Genomic DNA, 15,535 nt, shown 5'->3' with positions numbered 1-15,535 from the left:
CAGAACCAGCTCCTTCTTCAGCCATGACAGCATGTGACAACTTATCACCAGGGGAGGCTGGTGGAGGTAGAAAATATAAATCGGAGGACAGGCTCATTGTAATGCATGGAATGGAATTAGGAATGGTATCAAACACATGTGTCTGATACCAATGAACCCGTCCTCCGATGTCTACCTCCACCAGCTTCCACTATTGACCACAACTAAGAAAAGACATAACTTCATCATGACGAAGCATATATAACTGGTATTCTTGTCTATTTATTCATTCATTTTATTTATTTATTTCATTTAGCTATTTAGTTGACAGATATTACACATTAATCAACATATCCCTGTACACATCAAGGTACGTGTGTCTAAGTTTACATCTGTACTGTACGTCGTCCATAGTAGTGAGAGAAAGAGAACATGTTATTCTAGGATCTAAACGTAATCTCTTGGGTTTAACTTGGAAATGCCCACTCAAGCATGGTAGGGTCTCAGCCTAGTCTCGCCTCCGCAGACTGAGGAATGACGAGCAGCAGATTAACGCGATGGGGATTAAGATGAATTCTCTCTACCATCACAATGTGGAGCCATTATCTTTCACAAGGCAAGCATAGCGATCAATGATCTCTATAAGGAATAAGAGGGAAAAATCTGTCAAAAGCATGTATCCCTATTGTGTGTTGTTTGAATGGTTATGCCTGGCTGTGCATTAGAGTGAATCACACTTTAGTGATCCTCAGCGTAGGCAGTGTGTCGAAGGTGGCACTAATTAATCCAATTAGGCCAAAGTAATTACTTTCCTGAAGCATCTTGTTCCTTTACGTCTCCTCCGCTCTGACTGTGCCACTGCTGACGCGCGCGCACACGCACACGCACACGCACACGCACACGCACACACACACAGGGGGCCTATTCATGTAATCGATCATCTACTCAGATGTGATGTGTTATTTTCCTAAAGGGCAACAATAACAGATGTTAGCATACAAATCTCAGGGCTATGATGAAGTGTTTAATATAATGTCTGTATAGAGGATACACATATACACACACACATACACACACACACACACACACACACACACACACACACACACACACACACACACACACACACACACACACACACACACACACACACACATAAACACAACTTTTCACATTGGACTCTTATATTATCTACAGCTGTTATCTATATTTATGCACGACTATCTAGACAGATAGATTAGATAGACAGACAGACAGACAGACAGACAGACAGACAGACAGACAGACAGACACATAGATAGATAGATAGATAGATAGATAGATAGATAGATAGATAGATAGATAGATAGATAGATAGATAAATAGATAGATAGATAGATAGATAGATAGATAGATAAATAAATAGATTGATTTGCACTGCCCACGACATTTGTGGGGAAAAGGCCAAACAGACTCAAGACCAGGGTCTGAAAGGGCAATATCATATACCTGATATGGCTGTGTTTTAACAATGCCTGAGAGGCCGTGATTTACCATCAATATTGTCACGGGTAGCGGGAGTTGTTAGGCATGAAGCACCGCAAACCTCCTACCAAGTTACAATATTGATGATAAATCACGGCCTCAAGGGCGTAATTGCTTTTATACAACAGTTACACAACCAATCCGAAAACAGTGATAAGAAAACAATGCTTTAATGATTTTGGTGGTTTCAGCCATGCACTGAGAAATATAGTTCCCAAAACTACAAACGTTGCCAAGGGAATGTGATAAACAAATATATGTATATATACCATATATACACCACCAATAACACATTGTACATCTTTATAGGCATGTACGATGCCTTCTGATAATATCATAATGAATTATGATGTCTATAACTGTCTAAAATACATTTTATTTTAACTGATCCAAAATGGCTGATAATAGATCAGGACTATTGTGAGAAGATATAAAACATAATAATCTGTCATACATGCTTCATACATGCCTTGAGTGTAACAGGTGTGATTCTTCAATATGCTATTGGTTGGGTGCAAACTACACTCACTGAGCACTTATTATTAGGAACACTATACTAATACTGGGTTGGGCCTCCCTTTGCTCTCAAAACAGCCTCAATTCTTTGTGGCATTGATTCCACAAGATGTTGGAAACATTCCTTTGAGATTCTGGTCCATGATGACATGATTGCATCACGTAATTCCTGCAGATTTTTCAGGTGCACTTTCAAGCTGTGAATCTCCCGTTCTACCACATCCCAAAGGTGTTCTATTGGATTCAGATCCGGTGACTGGGAAGGCCACTGAAGAACACTGAACTCATTGTCATGTTCATAAAACCAATTTGAGACGACTTTGGCTTTGTGACATGGTGCATTATTATCATGCTGGAAGTAACCATTAGAAGATGGGTAAATTGTGGCCATGAAGGGATGCAGATGGTCAGCAACAATACTCAAATAGGCTGTGGCATTCAAGCGATGATTGATTGGTATTAACGGGCCCAAAGTGTGCCAAGAAAACTTTCCCCACACCATTACACCACCTCTACCATGAGAAGGTGTACAGGTGTTCCTAATAAAGTGTTAGGTGAGTGTAAATCCCAAGTGGAAGAGGCGGCAAATCCCAAGTCGAAAAAAGGACAGCAGTACGTCACCTCATTGCACCCTTGTATTTTCGGCCAGACAGACTAATATGCCTCTCTGTGTGTTTTCAGAGGGATGGTTGTCCGCGAGGGTCTGGAGGAGTGAGAGAGCCCCAGAGGCGGCCCTATGGCGTGGACTGAGCTGAGGCCGAGGCCGAGGCCCAGGACAGGGTGCCGGGCTGAGCCACAACCACACAGGCCCCAGATGGCCTTACTACCACCACTCCTCCTGGGTCTCCTCCTCCTCACCTCTCCCAGCCTCGGAGGCCCCTCTCAGGCCGCTCTCTCCCCTCTGCTACCTGGACAGCCCTTCCTGGTGTTCTGGGGGATCCCTGACACGGCATGCCCCGGCCGGCTGGACCCTGGGGCCTTTGGCATGGAGAAGGACGGGAAGGTGGCTATGTTCTATGAGGACACACTAGGGAATTACCCTTACTTCATAGATGAGGACACGCCAGTGAACGGGGGTCTCCCTCAGCACACTAGGCTGGATGACCATCTCCAGAAGACAGGGCAGGACTTGGTGGCGGCGTTGCCCAGCCCGGGGTTCCAGGGCCTGGGTGTGCTGCGGTGGGAGGAGTGGGCCCCCCAGTGGGGGAGGAACAGGGAGAAACAGGGGTTCTATCTGGAACAGTCTAGAGCTCTGCTCAGGGCCTTCTTCCCTGACTGGACCCCCGAGGAGGTGGAGAAGTGGTCCCAGGTAAGATCACTGTTCTCTACGTACACACACACACACATGCACATGCACACACACACACGCACATGCACACACACACACACACACACACACACACACACACACACACGATAATCTTAAAGGCTAACATTTCAGGTGCACCTGCAAAAGAGGCTGTCTGTCCCAGCTGTATGTACATGTCCCAGCTGTCTGTACATGTCCCAGCTGTCTGTACATGTCCCAGCTGTCTCATGTTGATGATGTCATGGCCATCTTCCCAGGTGGACTTCGAGGCAGCGGCCCAATCCATCCTCACAGAGACGCTGTCGGAGGTGAGTAGGCTCCGCCCCAAGGCGCTATGGGGCGTGTCCCCGTACCCCAGCTGCTACAACTCTGGCCCCGCCCAGAAGCTGCTCGGCAACTACACAGGCCGCTGCCCCGCCGCGGAGATGGCCCTTAACGACGAGCTGCTGTGGCTATGGAAACGATGCTCTGCCCTCTACCCATCATTGGCCCTGGAGAAGCTGCAGGGCGGGACTCCGGGAGCGAGGCTGTACGCATCCAATCAGATCAGAGAAGCACTGAGAGTGGCAACTATGGCTGGAACCGCCTATGATCTACCTGTGTTCCCATTGGTCAAGAGTGCCTATACGTCGACTAATACTTTTCTGTCTGAGGTAAGACACCTTGCTCTGTGGAAGCTGTATCAGACCTGAGGTCAGACACCTTGCTGTGTGGAGGCTGTATCAGACCTGATACAAATACATCCAATAATACTCCCAAATAATTGAGCTGCATGTACAATGAAAGAGTACCAGAATATCAAACTAAATCAACCACATCTCAAATGCTTCCAGATATTTTGACATTGTTTATTTTATGCTGGTCTGGTGTTTTTTTGTTTTTAAATAGTGGTTTAGTTTAGTAGTTATAGTTTATAACGTTATAAACTGCTATGTGAGCCAGTTGTTAGTAACTTGAGTTCTGATTGATCCTGCAGGCAGACCTGGTCATTACCCTGGGAGAGAGTGTTGCCATGGGGGCGGCGGGGGTTATCGTCTGGGAGAAATCCTTCTCTACTAAGGTATGAACATCCTTCTGTCTAGCAAATGGTGTCTGATGTAGAGTTGATTCACTTACTTTAGACACATGTACTTATGATCAGTTGTACTGGATAAGAGCATCTGCTAAATGATTAAATTGTGACTGTAAATGAGAGTCCCCCAAACCAACCTCTAGTCTCTGCTGTGTGTGTGTGTGTGTGTGTGTGTGTGTGTGTGTGTGTGTGTGTGTGTGTGTGTGTGTGTCTGTCCCAGAGAGCCTGCTCAGAGCTGGCTACCTTCGTGCGGGAGGTCCTGGGCCCGTACGCTGTCAATGTGACCATGGCCGCCCGCCTGTGTAGTGAATCCCTGTGCCAGGGGCGTGGCCGCTGTGTGCGCCGGAACCCAGAGAGCCCCGCCTACCTCCACCTCCCCCCCTCCGACTTCCTGTTGACAGTGGAGAAGGGGGAGGGGGTGCAGGCCGCGGGCCAGCTGAGTCCTGCCAACATGGAGGCCTGGAAAAGAGACTTCCAGTGTCAGTGGTATGAGTCTCTGGAGGGGGCTGCCGCGGACCAGGAGTCCCCCAAGGATGGGGTGCAGGCGGGGGTGGAGGGGATGAAGGAGCAGGTATCCCCTCCTCCTAGCCAGAGGTCCCCCTCCCTGACTGAACTGAGTGAGGGGACCAAGTCGCCCCCGCCCCCTCCCCCGCCCCCGCCTCCGCCCCCGCCCCCGGACCACTGTGCACCGCTCCTCACGGCGCCGCTCGTGTCTCTGTCGCTCCTCCTTGCCCTCAGCCTGGACGCCTGCCTTATGTAACAGGGTCGAGATGGTCAACTCACTCCTCAGGTTGAAATACCCCCCCTCCCACCACGGATATCGCCATTGCTAGCTTTTCGGTTTTTGGTTAATATCAAGTGTTTCAGAGGGCGGTCACGTATGCTTGCAATGCAGAAGATGCAAGATGGAGGCTCAGCGCGAGCTTGTGAGGGAGGAAGTGATACTGTGACGCGGCAGCGTGACAACGGTTACACTTTCCTGCTAGACACTCAGACCTGGGGGGTCAGGGGTCAGAATGCGGACAGTTGCCCCTCAACACCATTGGACCACCAGTGTCTAAACAAGATGTGTGTTTGAGAGACACTCAAGTGGTCTTTGTGGGATGTGTTGAAAAAGAGACTCAGATGTTTCTGTGTTTGAGACTCACACGTGTCTTTTTATTGGAATAGTCCGGATTTGAGTGAAACAGATACAAAAGAAGACTCCAAACTAGACAAGAACGTCACAGATCAGTTCAACAAACAATGTCAGTGGTCCTTCATAAGGAGGTTTAGTCTACGTGGTTAGCATTGCAGTCCTCTTCATCTAAAATAGCTGTGTATTTCATCTAGCAAGACAGATAGTGTTGAATGTTTTTTTTTAAATGTATTTACATTTTTTAAGTTACTTTTGTTTATCTGTGCATTTTACTTTTTCTCTTCCCTCCACCAGAAGACTGGAACTAATGTGGCTGGTCCTACAGATTTTTTTTACAGATTAACCCCTACCATGTAATTGGGGTAAAAACTAAATTCATCTATTATTTTCAGAAACTACAATAAGTATCCAGCCAGTGGGAGTGTGTTTGTGGCTGTAGTTTTTTGAAAATCAATCAATTCAAACATATTTTTCTTACCACCAATAGAGATAATGAATGTGGTGTTAAGACAAATTAACACAACTGTATCACTACTGCAGCTTTGACTTTACAATAAACCATGACACTATTGTGGGACACTTTACCAATATCTTATTTCATATTTAATAATATTTTAAATGTAGTATGTAAAAGTCAAATGATGTTCTCTAGACCTTCTCATGCTGATGTGTCCTATAGCTAGTAGTACACACTCTGAGGAAGGAATACTAAGAAAAGATCTGCACATGGAACTCCAATCATTGTGCAAATTTCCCAATGATTGTAAGATTAACGCAAATGTCGGAGTTACAGTACATGCAGAACTAAAGTTACAATTCCACCCTGAAAGAATACGTCACCACAACCAAACCCAGGAGTGGAAAAAGAAAAAGAGTCAGAAAGCGATTGCAGCTCATGTAAATTTATTGTTATTTTTCTTAAAATATACAGTCAGGACGAAGGGTAGCTAAATCATTTGTTTTAGTTACAGAGAGAGATCCTATGTACAGAGAGGTGCGTCTGATTGGACAGAGATACCAACGAAGAAGACGAGCCAAACCAGTTAGAAGAAGACGAGCCAACCCCCCCCCCCCCCCCCCCCCCAACCCCCCCACTCCCCATCACCTTCTACCCAGCCATGCATGCCCCCCACGCCCCCCACACACACCCTCCTCCCCACAAATCAATACCAATCTCATCCTCCCCGACCCCAGCTGAACCCAGTCAAGGTGCAGTCTACCAGTAGACTGCCTAAATGTGGCTCCTGCTCTGCTGTCGGTCTGACCATGCAGGCAGAGCTGAGGTCTATTCAAGTTGAAGTGATGAAGATAGAAATGCAACGTGTAGAGCAGTCATGAATCCCTAATTCCACAAGACACTCACTCGCACCTGTTCTACACAAGACGTTTCTATCTGAAAGTTCTGTCACGTGATTGGACCCTTCTGAACGATCCCCAGGAACAGGATCTGTTCTGATGACATCATCCATAATTTGGACCATTGGCCATGGTACAGGAAACCCGGTCTCGTAGAGGAAACGGATGCCCGGTCCTGTCCATCACTGCGTCATCATATCTTAGGTCAAACATTGACGATGCCTACGTACCTAGAACCCATCTGTCTACGTACACACCTGGGAAATGTCAAAGGTTGGAACTGTGTCAGGCTCAATCCCAAATCAACCCCTAGTCCCTAACACAAGGCACTTAGATGTGTCGATCTGAGAGAATTTGATAGGTCTAAGCAATGTGATGGAAGTTCCACCAGATGCAGAGACACCTATCCAATCCTCTCATATGAACCATAGTGCCGAGGCGTAGGTGTCGAGAATGACTTTGGGAAGAATGGGAATATACAGGCAGAAATCGGAGGACGGGCTCATTGTAATGCATGGAATGGAATCCTCATTCCATTCCATGCGTTACTCAATCCATTCCATATTCCATTCCATGCATTACAATGAGCAACATCCTCCGTTTTCTACCTCCACCTGTCTGGAACACACTGCTTACAGCGAATGGCTTCTTTTGTATCTGAGACCTAGACATTTATACACATATATTCTCCACCACACATCATTCCATATCACATCCTCCAATTAAAAAACCTACCACAGGTAGCTTCAGGGGTCACCTGCCATAGAAGTGACTCTCTTAATATCAAACGACGCTCTCCGACACACAGTTCCAGCTAACTTCCATGAGAGAAAGAGGGAGAGAGCTCCCCCAAGTGGACAGCAGCAGTTAGTGCAATCTGAACCAAGCAGGTTGGACGGTAAAGAGTGTAACACACACACACACACACACACACACACACACACACACACACACACACGCACACACACACGCACGCACGCACGCACGCACGCACGCACGCACGCACCAAGTAAACAGTTTCCTTCTAGTCCATCTGGGCAGTGGGGGAGGAGCTTGTTGCTGAGCATCTCCAGGGTGGGCGGGGTTTGCAGCAGGACATCTCCCCGTCAGAGAAGGAGGGGCAATATTGAGATCATCCAATAGGCATGATTAGTACAGTAGCAGTGATTCCGAGGGGAGCGGGGCTCATTAGCAAAGTGTCTCCAGTGGATGAGGGGGTTGTAAGGGAGCGGGTGGGGGGCTACTTGCAGATGGCTTCGAGGGCATCCAGCGTGCGTTTGATGTCCCGGATCTGAGCGGCGAGGGTGTGGATGGGCTGCATGGAGCGATCCAGCTCCTCACAACGAGCCATCAGTGTGTACATTCCCTACACACACACACACACACACACACACACACACACACACACACACACACAGTATGAGTGAATGTAGTCATACTGTCATATCATACACATAGTACGTACACACACACACACACGGATACCTTTATGCTCATGTCGACAGACTCCCCCAGACTGTCCACTGAGTCTCTGTAGGTCTGGATGTAGCCAACACTCAGGGCTGTCATCTGCGTGCACACACACACACACACACACACACACACACACACACACACACACACACATTACAATCATTTAGGAGATAGTACTTATAGAGAACAGCATACAGTTAGTACATTCAAATAAGCAAAAGAGAGCAATAAGAGAGAGAGAGAGAGAGAGAGAGAGAGAGAGAGAGAGAGAGAGAGAGAGAGAGTGTGTTCAACTAGGCTCACATTCTGGATGGTTCCATTGAGGCTGCGCATCATCATCTCCACGCTGTGGGCCACGTCCTGTGTGTGTTTTTGCAGGTCCACTAGAACAGCCGGGTCGATGGGAGGAATGTCTGCTGGTCGCCGCGACGACCCCCGCACTCGATGGATAGGACCCGAGCAGTCCGCTGGAGACACACACAGACAGACACACGTGGGCATGGGCGCACGCACACACACACACACACACACACACACACACACACACACACACACACACACACACACACACACACACACACAGACACACAGACACACACAGACACACACAGACACACACAGACACACACAGACACACACAGACACACACAGATAGACAAAATACCAGACAGACAGACAGAGACACACACAGACGGACAGACAGACAGACCAGCATTAATAACAGTCTACAATGCGTTCCTAATCATCCTCCTCCAGCCAAGCAGAGCCCTGAGTCATCCTTCCTTCCTGAGGGCTAAAATGTAATCACTACACACCAGGGGAAGGCTCTATTGATTTAGCTTGGAACTCAGCCTCCCACTGCAGCACCAACTCTGACGCACCACTGAAATTACCCTCCAAAAAAGCGTTGTTTTTCACCGATCAAAACAAATTGATGCTACGGATGTTCCACCTCCTTTAACTATCAACAAACTATTCAACTAGCTAACTAACTCCATAAACCCCAGACCCTATTATAACCCTAACACACACACACACACACACACACACACACACACACACACACACACACACACACACACACACACACACACACACACACTCCCCCCCCCCCCCCCCCTCCATCCTCACAGTCGCAGTCACAGTCCAGGCTGGGTTTGGAGCTCATCTTGATCTTCTGCTCCAGGTTCCGACAGATAAAGTGTGTCAGATCCCCGTCGTGGCTGACCGTCCCCTCCAGCTCCAGGGCACTGGAGATGGTGGCCCTGCGGCCCTCTGGCTGGCCCCCGCGGCCCCCACCCCTGGCCCCCCCGCCGCACGCCTGGCTGATCTCGTCCAGGCTCTTGCTGTCCTGCATGCCCCTGACGATGCGCTCTCGCTCCGGAACGTTCCGGACTCGCACCTGGGCCATGACGTGGGGTGGGCAGGGGCTGCTGTCTGACACTGCCCCCGTAGGGCGAGGGGGCGTGGCGCCGGAGCTGGGGCCGGCCTCCGCTGAGGGCTCCTCTGTCAGCTAGGGAGGACACAGGAGGGATGCTTAGGCCTTGAATACTCTCTTTAAATGAATCTATCCTTCCTCCTTTCTTTGTAGCAATCACTGATCTGACCTGACTTGATTGGTGGAAGCAATGCAGTGGAAAGAATGCTTTGACCAGTCCATTCACACTAGATCAGTGATTTCCTCAAGGAAGGTAGGAAGGAATGCAATGGAACAGCTCCACACACTCCAGACAAAACGTTTTTAATTACAGCCCCAGAAGAAAGTGACTGTCTCCGTCAGTATGTCTGTTGTAACAAAATCTATACAAGTAACAAAAAGGGTGAGGTCTGACGCAGGAGAAAACCATTAGGACTACAAGAGCTGGATCTGGCACTTTACGGATTATGTATTGAAGCTTAATAGTCAGGTTGAGGTAGACAGACAGACACAGAGAGACAGACAGAGAGACAGACAGACATGCTCACCTCAACAGTCTCTCCAGTCTCTGTTTTTTCTTCATGCCGCGCGTCGCTCTCCTCCTTCTTGTCCTCCTCCGCATCCTGCTTCTCATCGTTGTCCTCCTCCTCCTCCTCCTTTTCTTCTCTCCCCCCAGCAGACTCTGCAGTACAGCAGCTAGCAGACTCTGTGTGTCCCGTCTCTGTGTCTGTCTCTGTCTCTGTCTGCTGTGGGTCTGCACTCAGAGTGTCCCCCGGGGGAGGTGGTGATATGTCTTTGGAGGGGGTGCCTGTGTGTGGTGAGTCCCTAGACGGAGCCTCGTCCTGGGCCTCGACTGTTTGAGGGGACTCCCTGGTGAGGGGCATGTCTTTGGGGGGCGTGTCTGTATCTGCCGTGTGTGTGGCCGCGGGGAGGGAGGGGTGTGCTGTGTCAGTGTGTAACGTGTGTGTGTGTTGCGTGTCCGAGGGGGACACAGAGTTGTGAGGTGTGTCTGTGTGGCCTTCTCCCTCTCCATCAGCTGCACCATTCTCAGTCTCTCCGAGGGACCCATCCAGAGAGGGCACCCTGCCCCCACACTTCAGGAACTGGGGAGAGGAAGCGAGGGCATGGGTGTGTGGGCCGTTCTCACTTGGGACAGGCATTGCCACCCCATTGGCTGCTTCTGGCACGTCTGTGCCAATCACAGGGGAGAAGCTCATCTCTCCACCTGCTGCCAAAATAAAATGTTAGTCAGAGGACAGGCCAAACTAATTCTCTAATCCCCCATACATCCCATGTCTTCTACATGTTGTAGTCTGCATAACAATGAATGTCTGTAATACAGGTCCCATATTGGGCTTGCTACACAACTAGTTACCAAACCTATGTAAACAAGCATAGACGGGAAGACTCACACAGGACTATAAGTCGGACAGTGTTTCTGACTGACTGGCTTGCAATGCCATACAAGCTGTTCACCAATAGGGAGAATGAAAGTAAACAAACCACATGCTATCCGTAATAAACAAGGAAAGCAAATGACTACAGCAAAGGTCAATTGACGTAAAACAATAACTTAATTTGAGCAAGAGCGCAAACTGGTTAGCTTGCACAACAGATGACGTAGCCACTGAAGCTGTCAGTGTCAATGCCACAACACTGGCTAGCTACGCTAGCATGCTAATAGTTCGCAATCCAGGAAGCGGTTAAACATTAAATAAATACGTAACTTTGTGTACTTCATATTTTAACCATTACATTGGTCCAAACCGCTAACAAGCTGACAGATTGCTGCCATTAGCAAGAAGCAAAAAACCACCCAGATAACGTATCAAATATAGCTCGCTAGCTAGCTGTTAGCTGTTGATGATGATGTCAGCCTGTCAGCTGTCAGGCCTCGGGACCTAAACTTGTTTTCAGTCCTTATTCTACTATTCTGTGTCAAGAGCGAACAGCACCCGGAGAGGTGTGAAAAGACTCAATCATACGACTTACTGTCAAGACAATACAACAGTCGCACAGTTTTTTCGCGTAATTTAATAAATAAACTCTTACTACTGTTCTCTTCTGGGTGATGCAGGCTAACAGGAAACGGAGACCAACCTGTATATTATTCCCCACGAACTGCAGTAAAGCCAGCTATAGTTCCGTGTCATTTACGTGAAAAAACGGTAATCGTAAATTACACTAAATTACTTAAAGAGTATACGAATTATGTACTTTATCCTTTTGATTATTGAAGTATGGTGGAAATGGATATGCTAGGGCTACTGACAGACAGACACTTTCTTGTTGACGCAGACATCTGATGATCTAGATCGGACCACAAGACCACATCAATGGTTTGGTGCGCAAGGGGCGTAAGTGACATTTTGGCCCAAAACGAGTAATATATTAATAGAAAGCTCTTGATGAGATCTATCGAGTGGAAAAAGCAGCTGACTGTTAGCCTTCACTGTATTGAAATAGATGTTGATTGCTTGTATTTCCTGTAAAACCACGAAGTTTGCAGTGTTATTTATTCACTAATTTATTCATTATTGTCAATTCTAAACTCATTCTAAACTGCATTATTCACGGTGATAACTTAATTCCATTAAGTATTTACTGTATACTTTACTTTAAGATCTTTACAGTGTATCGTGATGCATTTATCTTTCTTCCCCGCAGAGGGAGACAGAGACCTTTTAAAAGTCATAAAGCTGTCTCACATGGCCATGAGCGTCTCTGAGTGTGTGTCTACTGAGTGAGCCCCACCCATGCCCCCTCCCTGTTACAGTCTTGTGCTGTTCAAGATGGGAATGTCAGGGTAGAACTACAACTATGGTAGCTCAGAGAGGACATCTGCCTGCAGAGCTGCCTATGAAATGGATGGTCATAGGGACCAATGAGTCTGAGGTAATTCTTGACACATCAAGTCTTTGTTCCCGATAGGGTCACGTAACACAGCCATACTGTATGTGTTCACATACTGAGCCTGAAACACTCACACACACACACACACACACACACACACACACACACACACACACACACACACACTCACACACACACACACACACACACACACACATCTCACTATAGAGATGAACCCTCAGTTGGACTTCGGAGGACCTAAAACCCTCGGAGACCGTAGTCTGCTTTTCAGACTTTCGTCTCACAGACCACCAAAACGTGACAGAGTGGAGATTCAACCACATCTGAGCCTTAGTGATCCAGATCCACCCAAACATCAAAGAACCACGACTACCTCACTCCCCCTGCACATTAAATGATTTAGTGATTTAGTTTTTTAATGTGCGGGTTTCTCTATTCAGATCAGTCAAACCTTTTCTCATATCCTGTTCTTCTTATTCATTTGGCTGTACTGTAACTGTAGTGTTGTTTCATGTAAACGTCTGTGGTTTGGCTGTCATGGATGATGCATGGTGCTTTGCATTGGAAAATATTGTAATAAAGAATGTTTGATGGATCGTGTGCATTAGAGTAATAAAGCTGCCATGATATGAATCTTTCAGATCTCTCTTGTTGTGTGTGTGTGTGTGTGTGTGTGTGTGTGTGTGTGTGTCCTTTTGTTGATGGGCAGGTTTTATATACCAAAATAGGGAGAGCAATGAACACAAGAAAGCAGGCTTTTCTATTTACACAGGGTGTCTCCTCAAATTGGAAGAGATCAATCGAAAACATTTTATTCCATTTGGGAAGTATTTTTGGAAAATCACATGGAAGAAATATTGGCACACAGATGTAAATATAGAGTACAAAATGAAATACATGAATGCATACAGTATAATGAATGAGAGAAGGGATCTGCACAAGGTCTTTGAGGAAAGCATAAACATGACATGTTTTACTATAAAATAGTCTTTATGAGTTTCGTCATACTAGTGGCAGTGTGGAGACACACACACACACACACACACACACACACACACACACACACACACACACACACACATATACTTTCCTCTTCATAAGCTGCTGGCTCCTCCTTCCTTCTCTTATGTGGTAAACAGCTGACCACATTTAAATTTTCTCCGGCTTTCTTTCCGCTTTTATGCAGCTGTTCCAGAGCTCCAAACGAAAGTTTATTTTTCTACTGAATGAAAAGTGCTTTAGCTTTGCTGCATACCATTTTGGCAGATTTGATCCATCTTTGAGCTGGTCTGATCCTTTAATGTCAAACACACCCTGGAATCAATGGAGGCAGTTGTGAGACGTCAAGCTTGAGTTGAGGGTCTAATGAACACAGGTCTAAACAAACTGACCTCATACGACTACTGAAACAAACCATTTACATCCAGAAAAGAGAAATAAATACGACGAAGAGAATTAAATAAAGAAAAAACGTTTTCTGTTCTTTTTTTTTTTCTTTTTTTTTTGGACATTAAAACATTTACGACAATCACAAGGTTGTGTCTAGAGGACACTGAAGTCTCTCGCATGCTTGAGTCCTTTTCAACACCACCTCTTTCCTACATTCTGATTGCCCAGAGGGCGTATTCTCTGTCCGTTGGACCTATCCCCAGTCTCTCTCTCAGATAGGCGTGTCTCAAACGACACCCCAGTCTCTCAGCCAGGTCCTCTTCATGACTAGCTATGTCACCACCAGTCTCTTCTACTGTACATGCCGTTCATCCTTCGTTCAATATGCTATGCTAACACCACACTCACACCGTGAACAGGGCCTGTTTTCACTAAGCGGCTGATCTAGGATCAGTTTTACCTTTTAGATTATATTGAATACGATTACATGGACAGGTGGAGGACCTGATCCTAGATCAGCACTTCTACTGTGAGACGCTTTGTGAATACGGGCCCTGGTTTCTTAGTCCAGTCCTCTGATGGCTCAAAACAAAGCCTCCTCTGTCTCCATTCTGTATATAATTAATTCATATGTATTTTTGTACGTGTGTGTGTATATATATATGTCTTTGGGAAGTTGTGACTGCTATGGAGTGTGTAAGAGTACGTAAGGAGAATGCACATTGTGCATCTAAGCACTTCGAGGAGATCTCTGCTGTGGCTTGCTCCTGCTCTTCCTCCCTCCTCCTCCTCCTCCTCCTCCACCTCCTCCTCCTCTTCCTCCCTGCTTGTGCTTCTCTCCGCGGAGCCCGTCCCCTCTCTTGCGATCTCGTTCCCTAATGTGTTCGCGGTTGCGGTTGCGTTGTCGGCGGAAGCCCAGCTGCTGACATTGTTGCTCCAGGCTGCTGGGGTGGATGAGTGACATCAGATCCTGGTACCACAGCTGGCTGGAGTCTAGGCCGGGATTGGAGGGGGACCAGGAAGTGGCTCGGGAGGGGTTGGGGCTCCACACGCTCAGACGTACGGTGACGGCGGTCCAACGGAAGCCGTGTTCTTCCAGCTGACAGTGGTAGACGCCAGAGTGACCCATCTCGGCTCGACGAATCAAGACTCCCCTCTCGATGACCACCAGCTGCTCTCCAGACAACACCTGGAAACACAGAGAGTGAGTGTGTGTGTTTGTGTGTGTGTGTGTGTTTGTGTGTGTGAGTGTGTGTGTCTGTGCGTGTGTGTGTGTGTATGTGTGTGTGTGTGTGTGTGTGTGTGTGTGTGTGTGTGTGTGTGTGTGAGTGAGTGTGTGTATGAGAGAGAGCGAGAGAGAGAAAGAGAGCGAGACAGACAGAAACAGAGAGCCTGTCTGTGTGTTTCTGTTGTGTAACTATTGTAATAGGTGTACCTGGTGTAGTTCCGGACTGTTCTCCCCTGCCTCTTTGTACCATGTGACTGCTG

At 47.3% G+C, this 15,535-nt stretch overlaps 3 protein-coding genes across 7 annotated transcripts in view; 1 reads left to right on the top strand and 2 right to left on the bottom strand.

The window, feature by feature from the left end:
* Positions 1-2,755: 2,755 nt before the first annotated feature.
* On the top strand, positions 2,756-5,160 carry LOC310808956 (hyaluronidase-1; the record flags this gene model as incomplete). The annotated part of the gene is made up of 4 exons (XM_083676053.1): positions 2,756-3,328; positions 3,586-3,981; positions 4,305-4,388; positions 4,621-5,160. The coding sequence occupies 4 exons, from the start codon at positions 2,756-2,758 to the stop codon at positions 5,158-5,160; spliced, it is 1,593 nt and encodes a 530-aa protein (XP_083532179.1).
* Positions 5,161-6,695: 1,535 nt separating this feature from the next.
* On the bottom strand, positions 6,696-11,926 carry borcs6 (BLOC-1 related complex subunit 6). 4 transcript variants are annotated; one of them, XR_014554384.1, is made up of 7 exons: positions 11,837-11,876; positions 10,333-11,012; positions 9,499-9,880; positions 8,671-8,834; positions 8,380-8,463; positions 7,630-8,260; positions 6,696-7,151 (listed from the first exon to the last, which is right to left on the bottom strand). XR_014554384.1 is itself a non-coding variant. In XM_083675912.1 (6 exons), exons 2-6 carry the CDS (start codon positions 10,999-11,001, stop codon positions 8,135-8,137), a joined length of 1,425 nt encoding a protein of 474 aa, XP_083532038.1. In that variant the 5' UTR covers positions 11,002-11,012; positions 11,885-11,926; the 3' UTR covers positions 6,696-8,134. The 4 variants fall into 4 exon arrangements, 3 of the variants coding, with proteins under 3 accessions (XP_083532038.1, XP_083532036.1, XP_083532037.1); XM_083675912.1 differs by lacking the exon at positions 11,837-11,876 and adding an exon at positions 11,885-11,926 and having other exon boundaries at positions 6,696-8,260; XM_083675910.1 differs by having other exon boundaries at positions 6,696-8,260.
* Positions 11,927-13,414: 1,488 nt separating this feature from the next.
* sema3h (sema domain, immunoglobulin domain (Ig), short basic domain, secreted, (semaphorin) 3H) overlaps positions 13,415-15,535 on the bottom strand; it is a 25,618-nt gene continuing 23,497 nt past the window's right edge. For both annotated transcript variants that reach the window (XM_083674926.1, XM_083674925.1), the window contains exons 16-17: positions 15,483-15,535; positions 13,415-15,236 (exon numbers count right to left, since the gene is read on the bottom strand). The exon at positions 15,483-15,535 is cut by the window's right edge and continues 90 nt beyond it. In XM_083674926.1, the coding sequence (XP_083531052.1) occupies positions 14,778-15,236; positions 15,483-15,535 (512 nt within the window). In that variant the 3' untranslated portion in view covers positions 13,415-14,777. The remainder of the gene's footprint in view (positions 15,237-15,482) is intronic.

The sequence above is a fragment of the Argentina silus genome (assembly GCF_951799395.1).
Source record: "Argentina silus genome assembly, chromosome: 8".
Taxonomy (NCBI): domain Eukaryota; kingdom Metazoa; phylum Chordata; class Actinopteri; order Argentiniformes; family Argentinidae; genus Argentina; species Argentina silus.
This window is presented reverse-complemented; position numbering and strand designations above follow the sequence as displayed.

Excerpts from the sequence above, each read along its gene's own strand:
- borcs6 (XM_083675912.1), bottom strand. The coding sequence starts at position 11,001 with ATGAGCTTCTCCCCTGTGATTGGCACAGACGTGCCAGAAGCAGCCAAT. Across the intron at positions 8,835-9,498 it reads CCTGGACTGTGACTGCGACT|CGGACTGCTCGGGTCCTATC; the intron begins GTGAGGATGGAG and ends GTGTGTCTCCAG. Across the intron at positions 8,261-8,379 it reads CTGTCGACATGAGCATAAAG|GGAATGTACACACTGATGGC; the intron begins GTATCCGTGTGT and ends GTGTGTGTGTAG.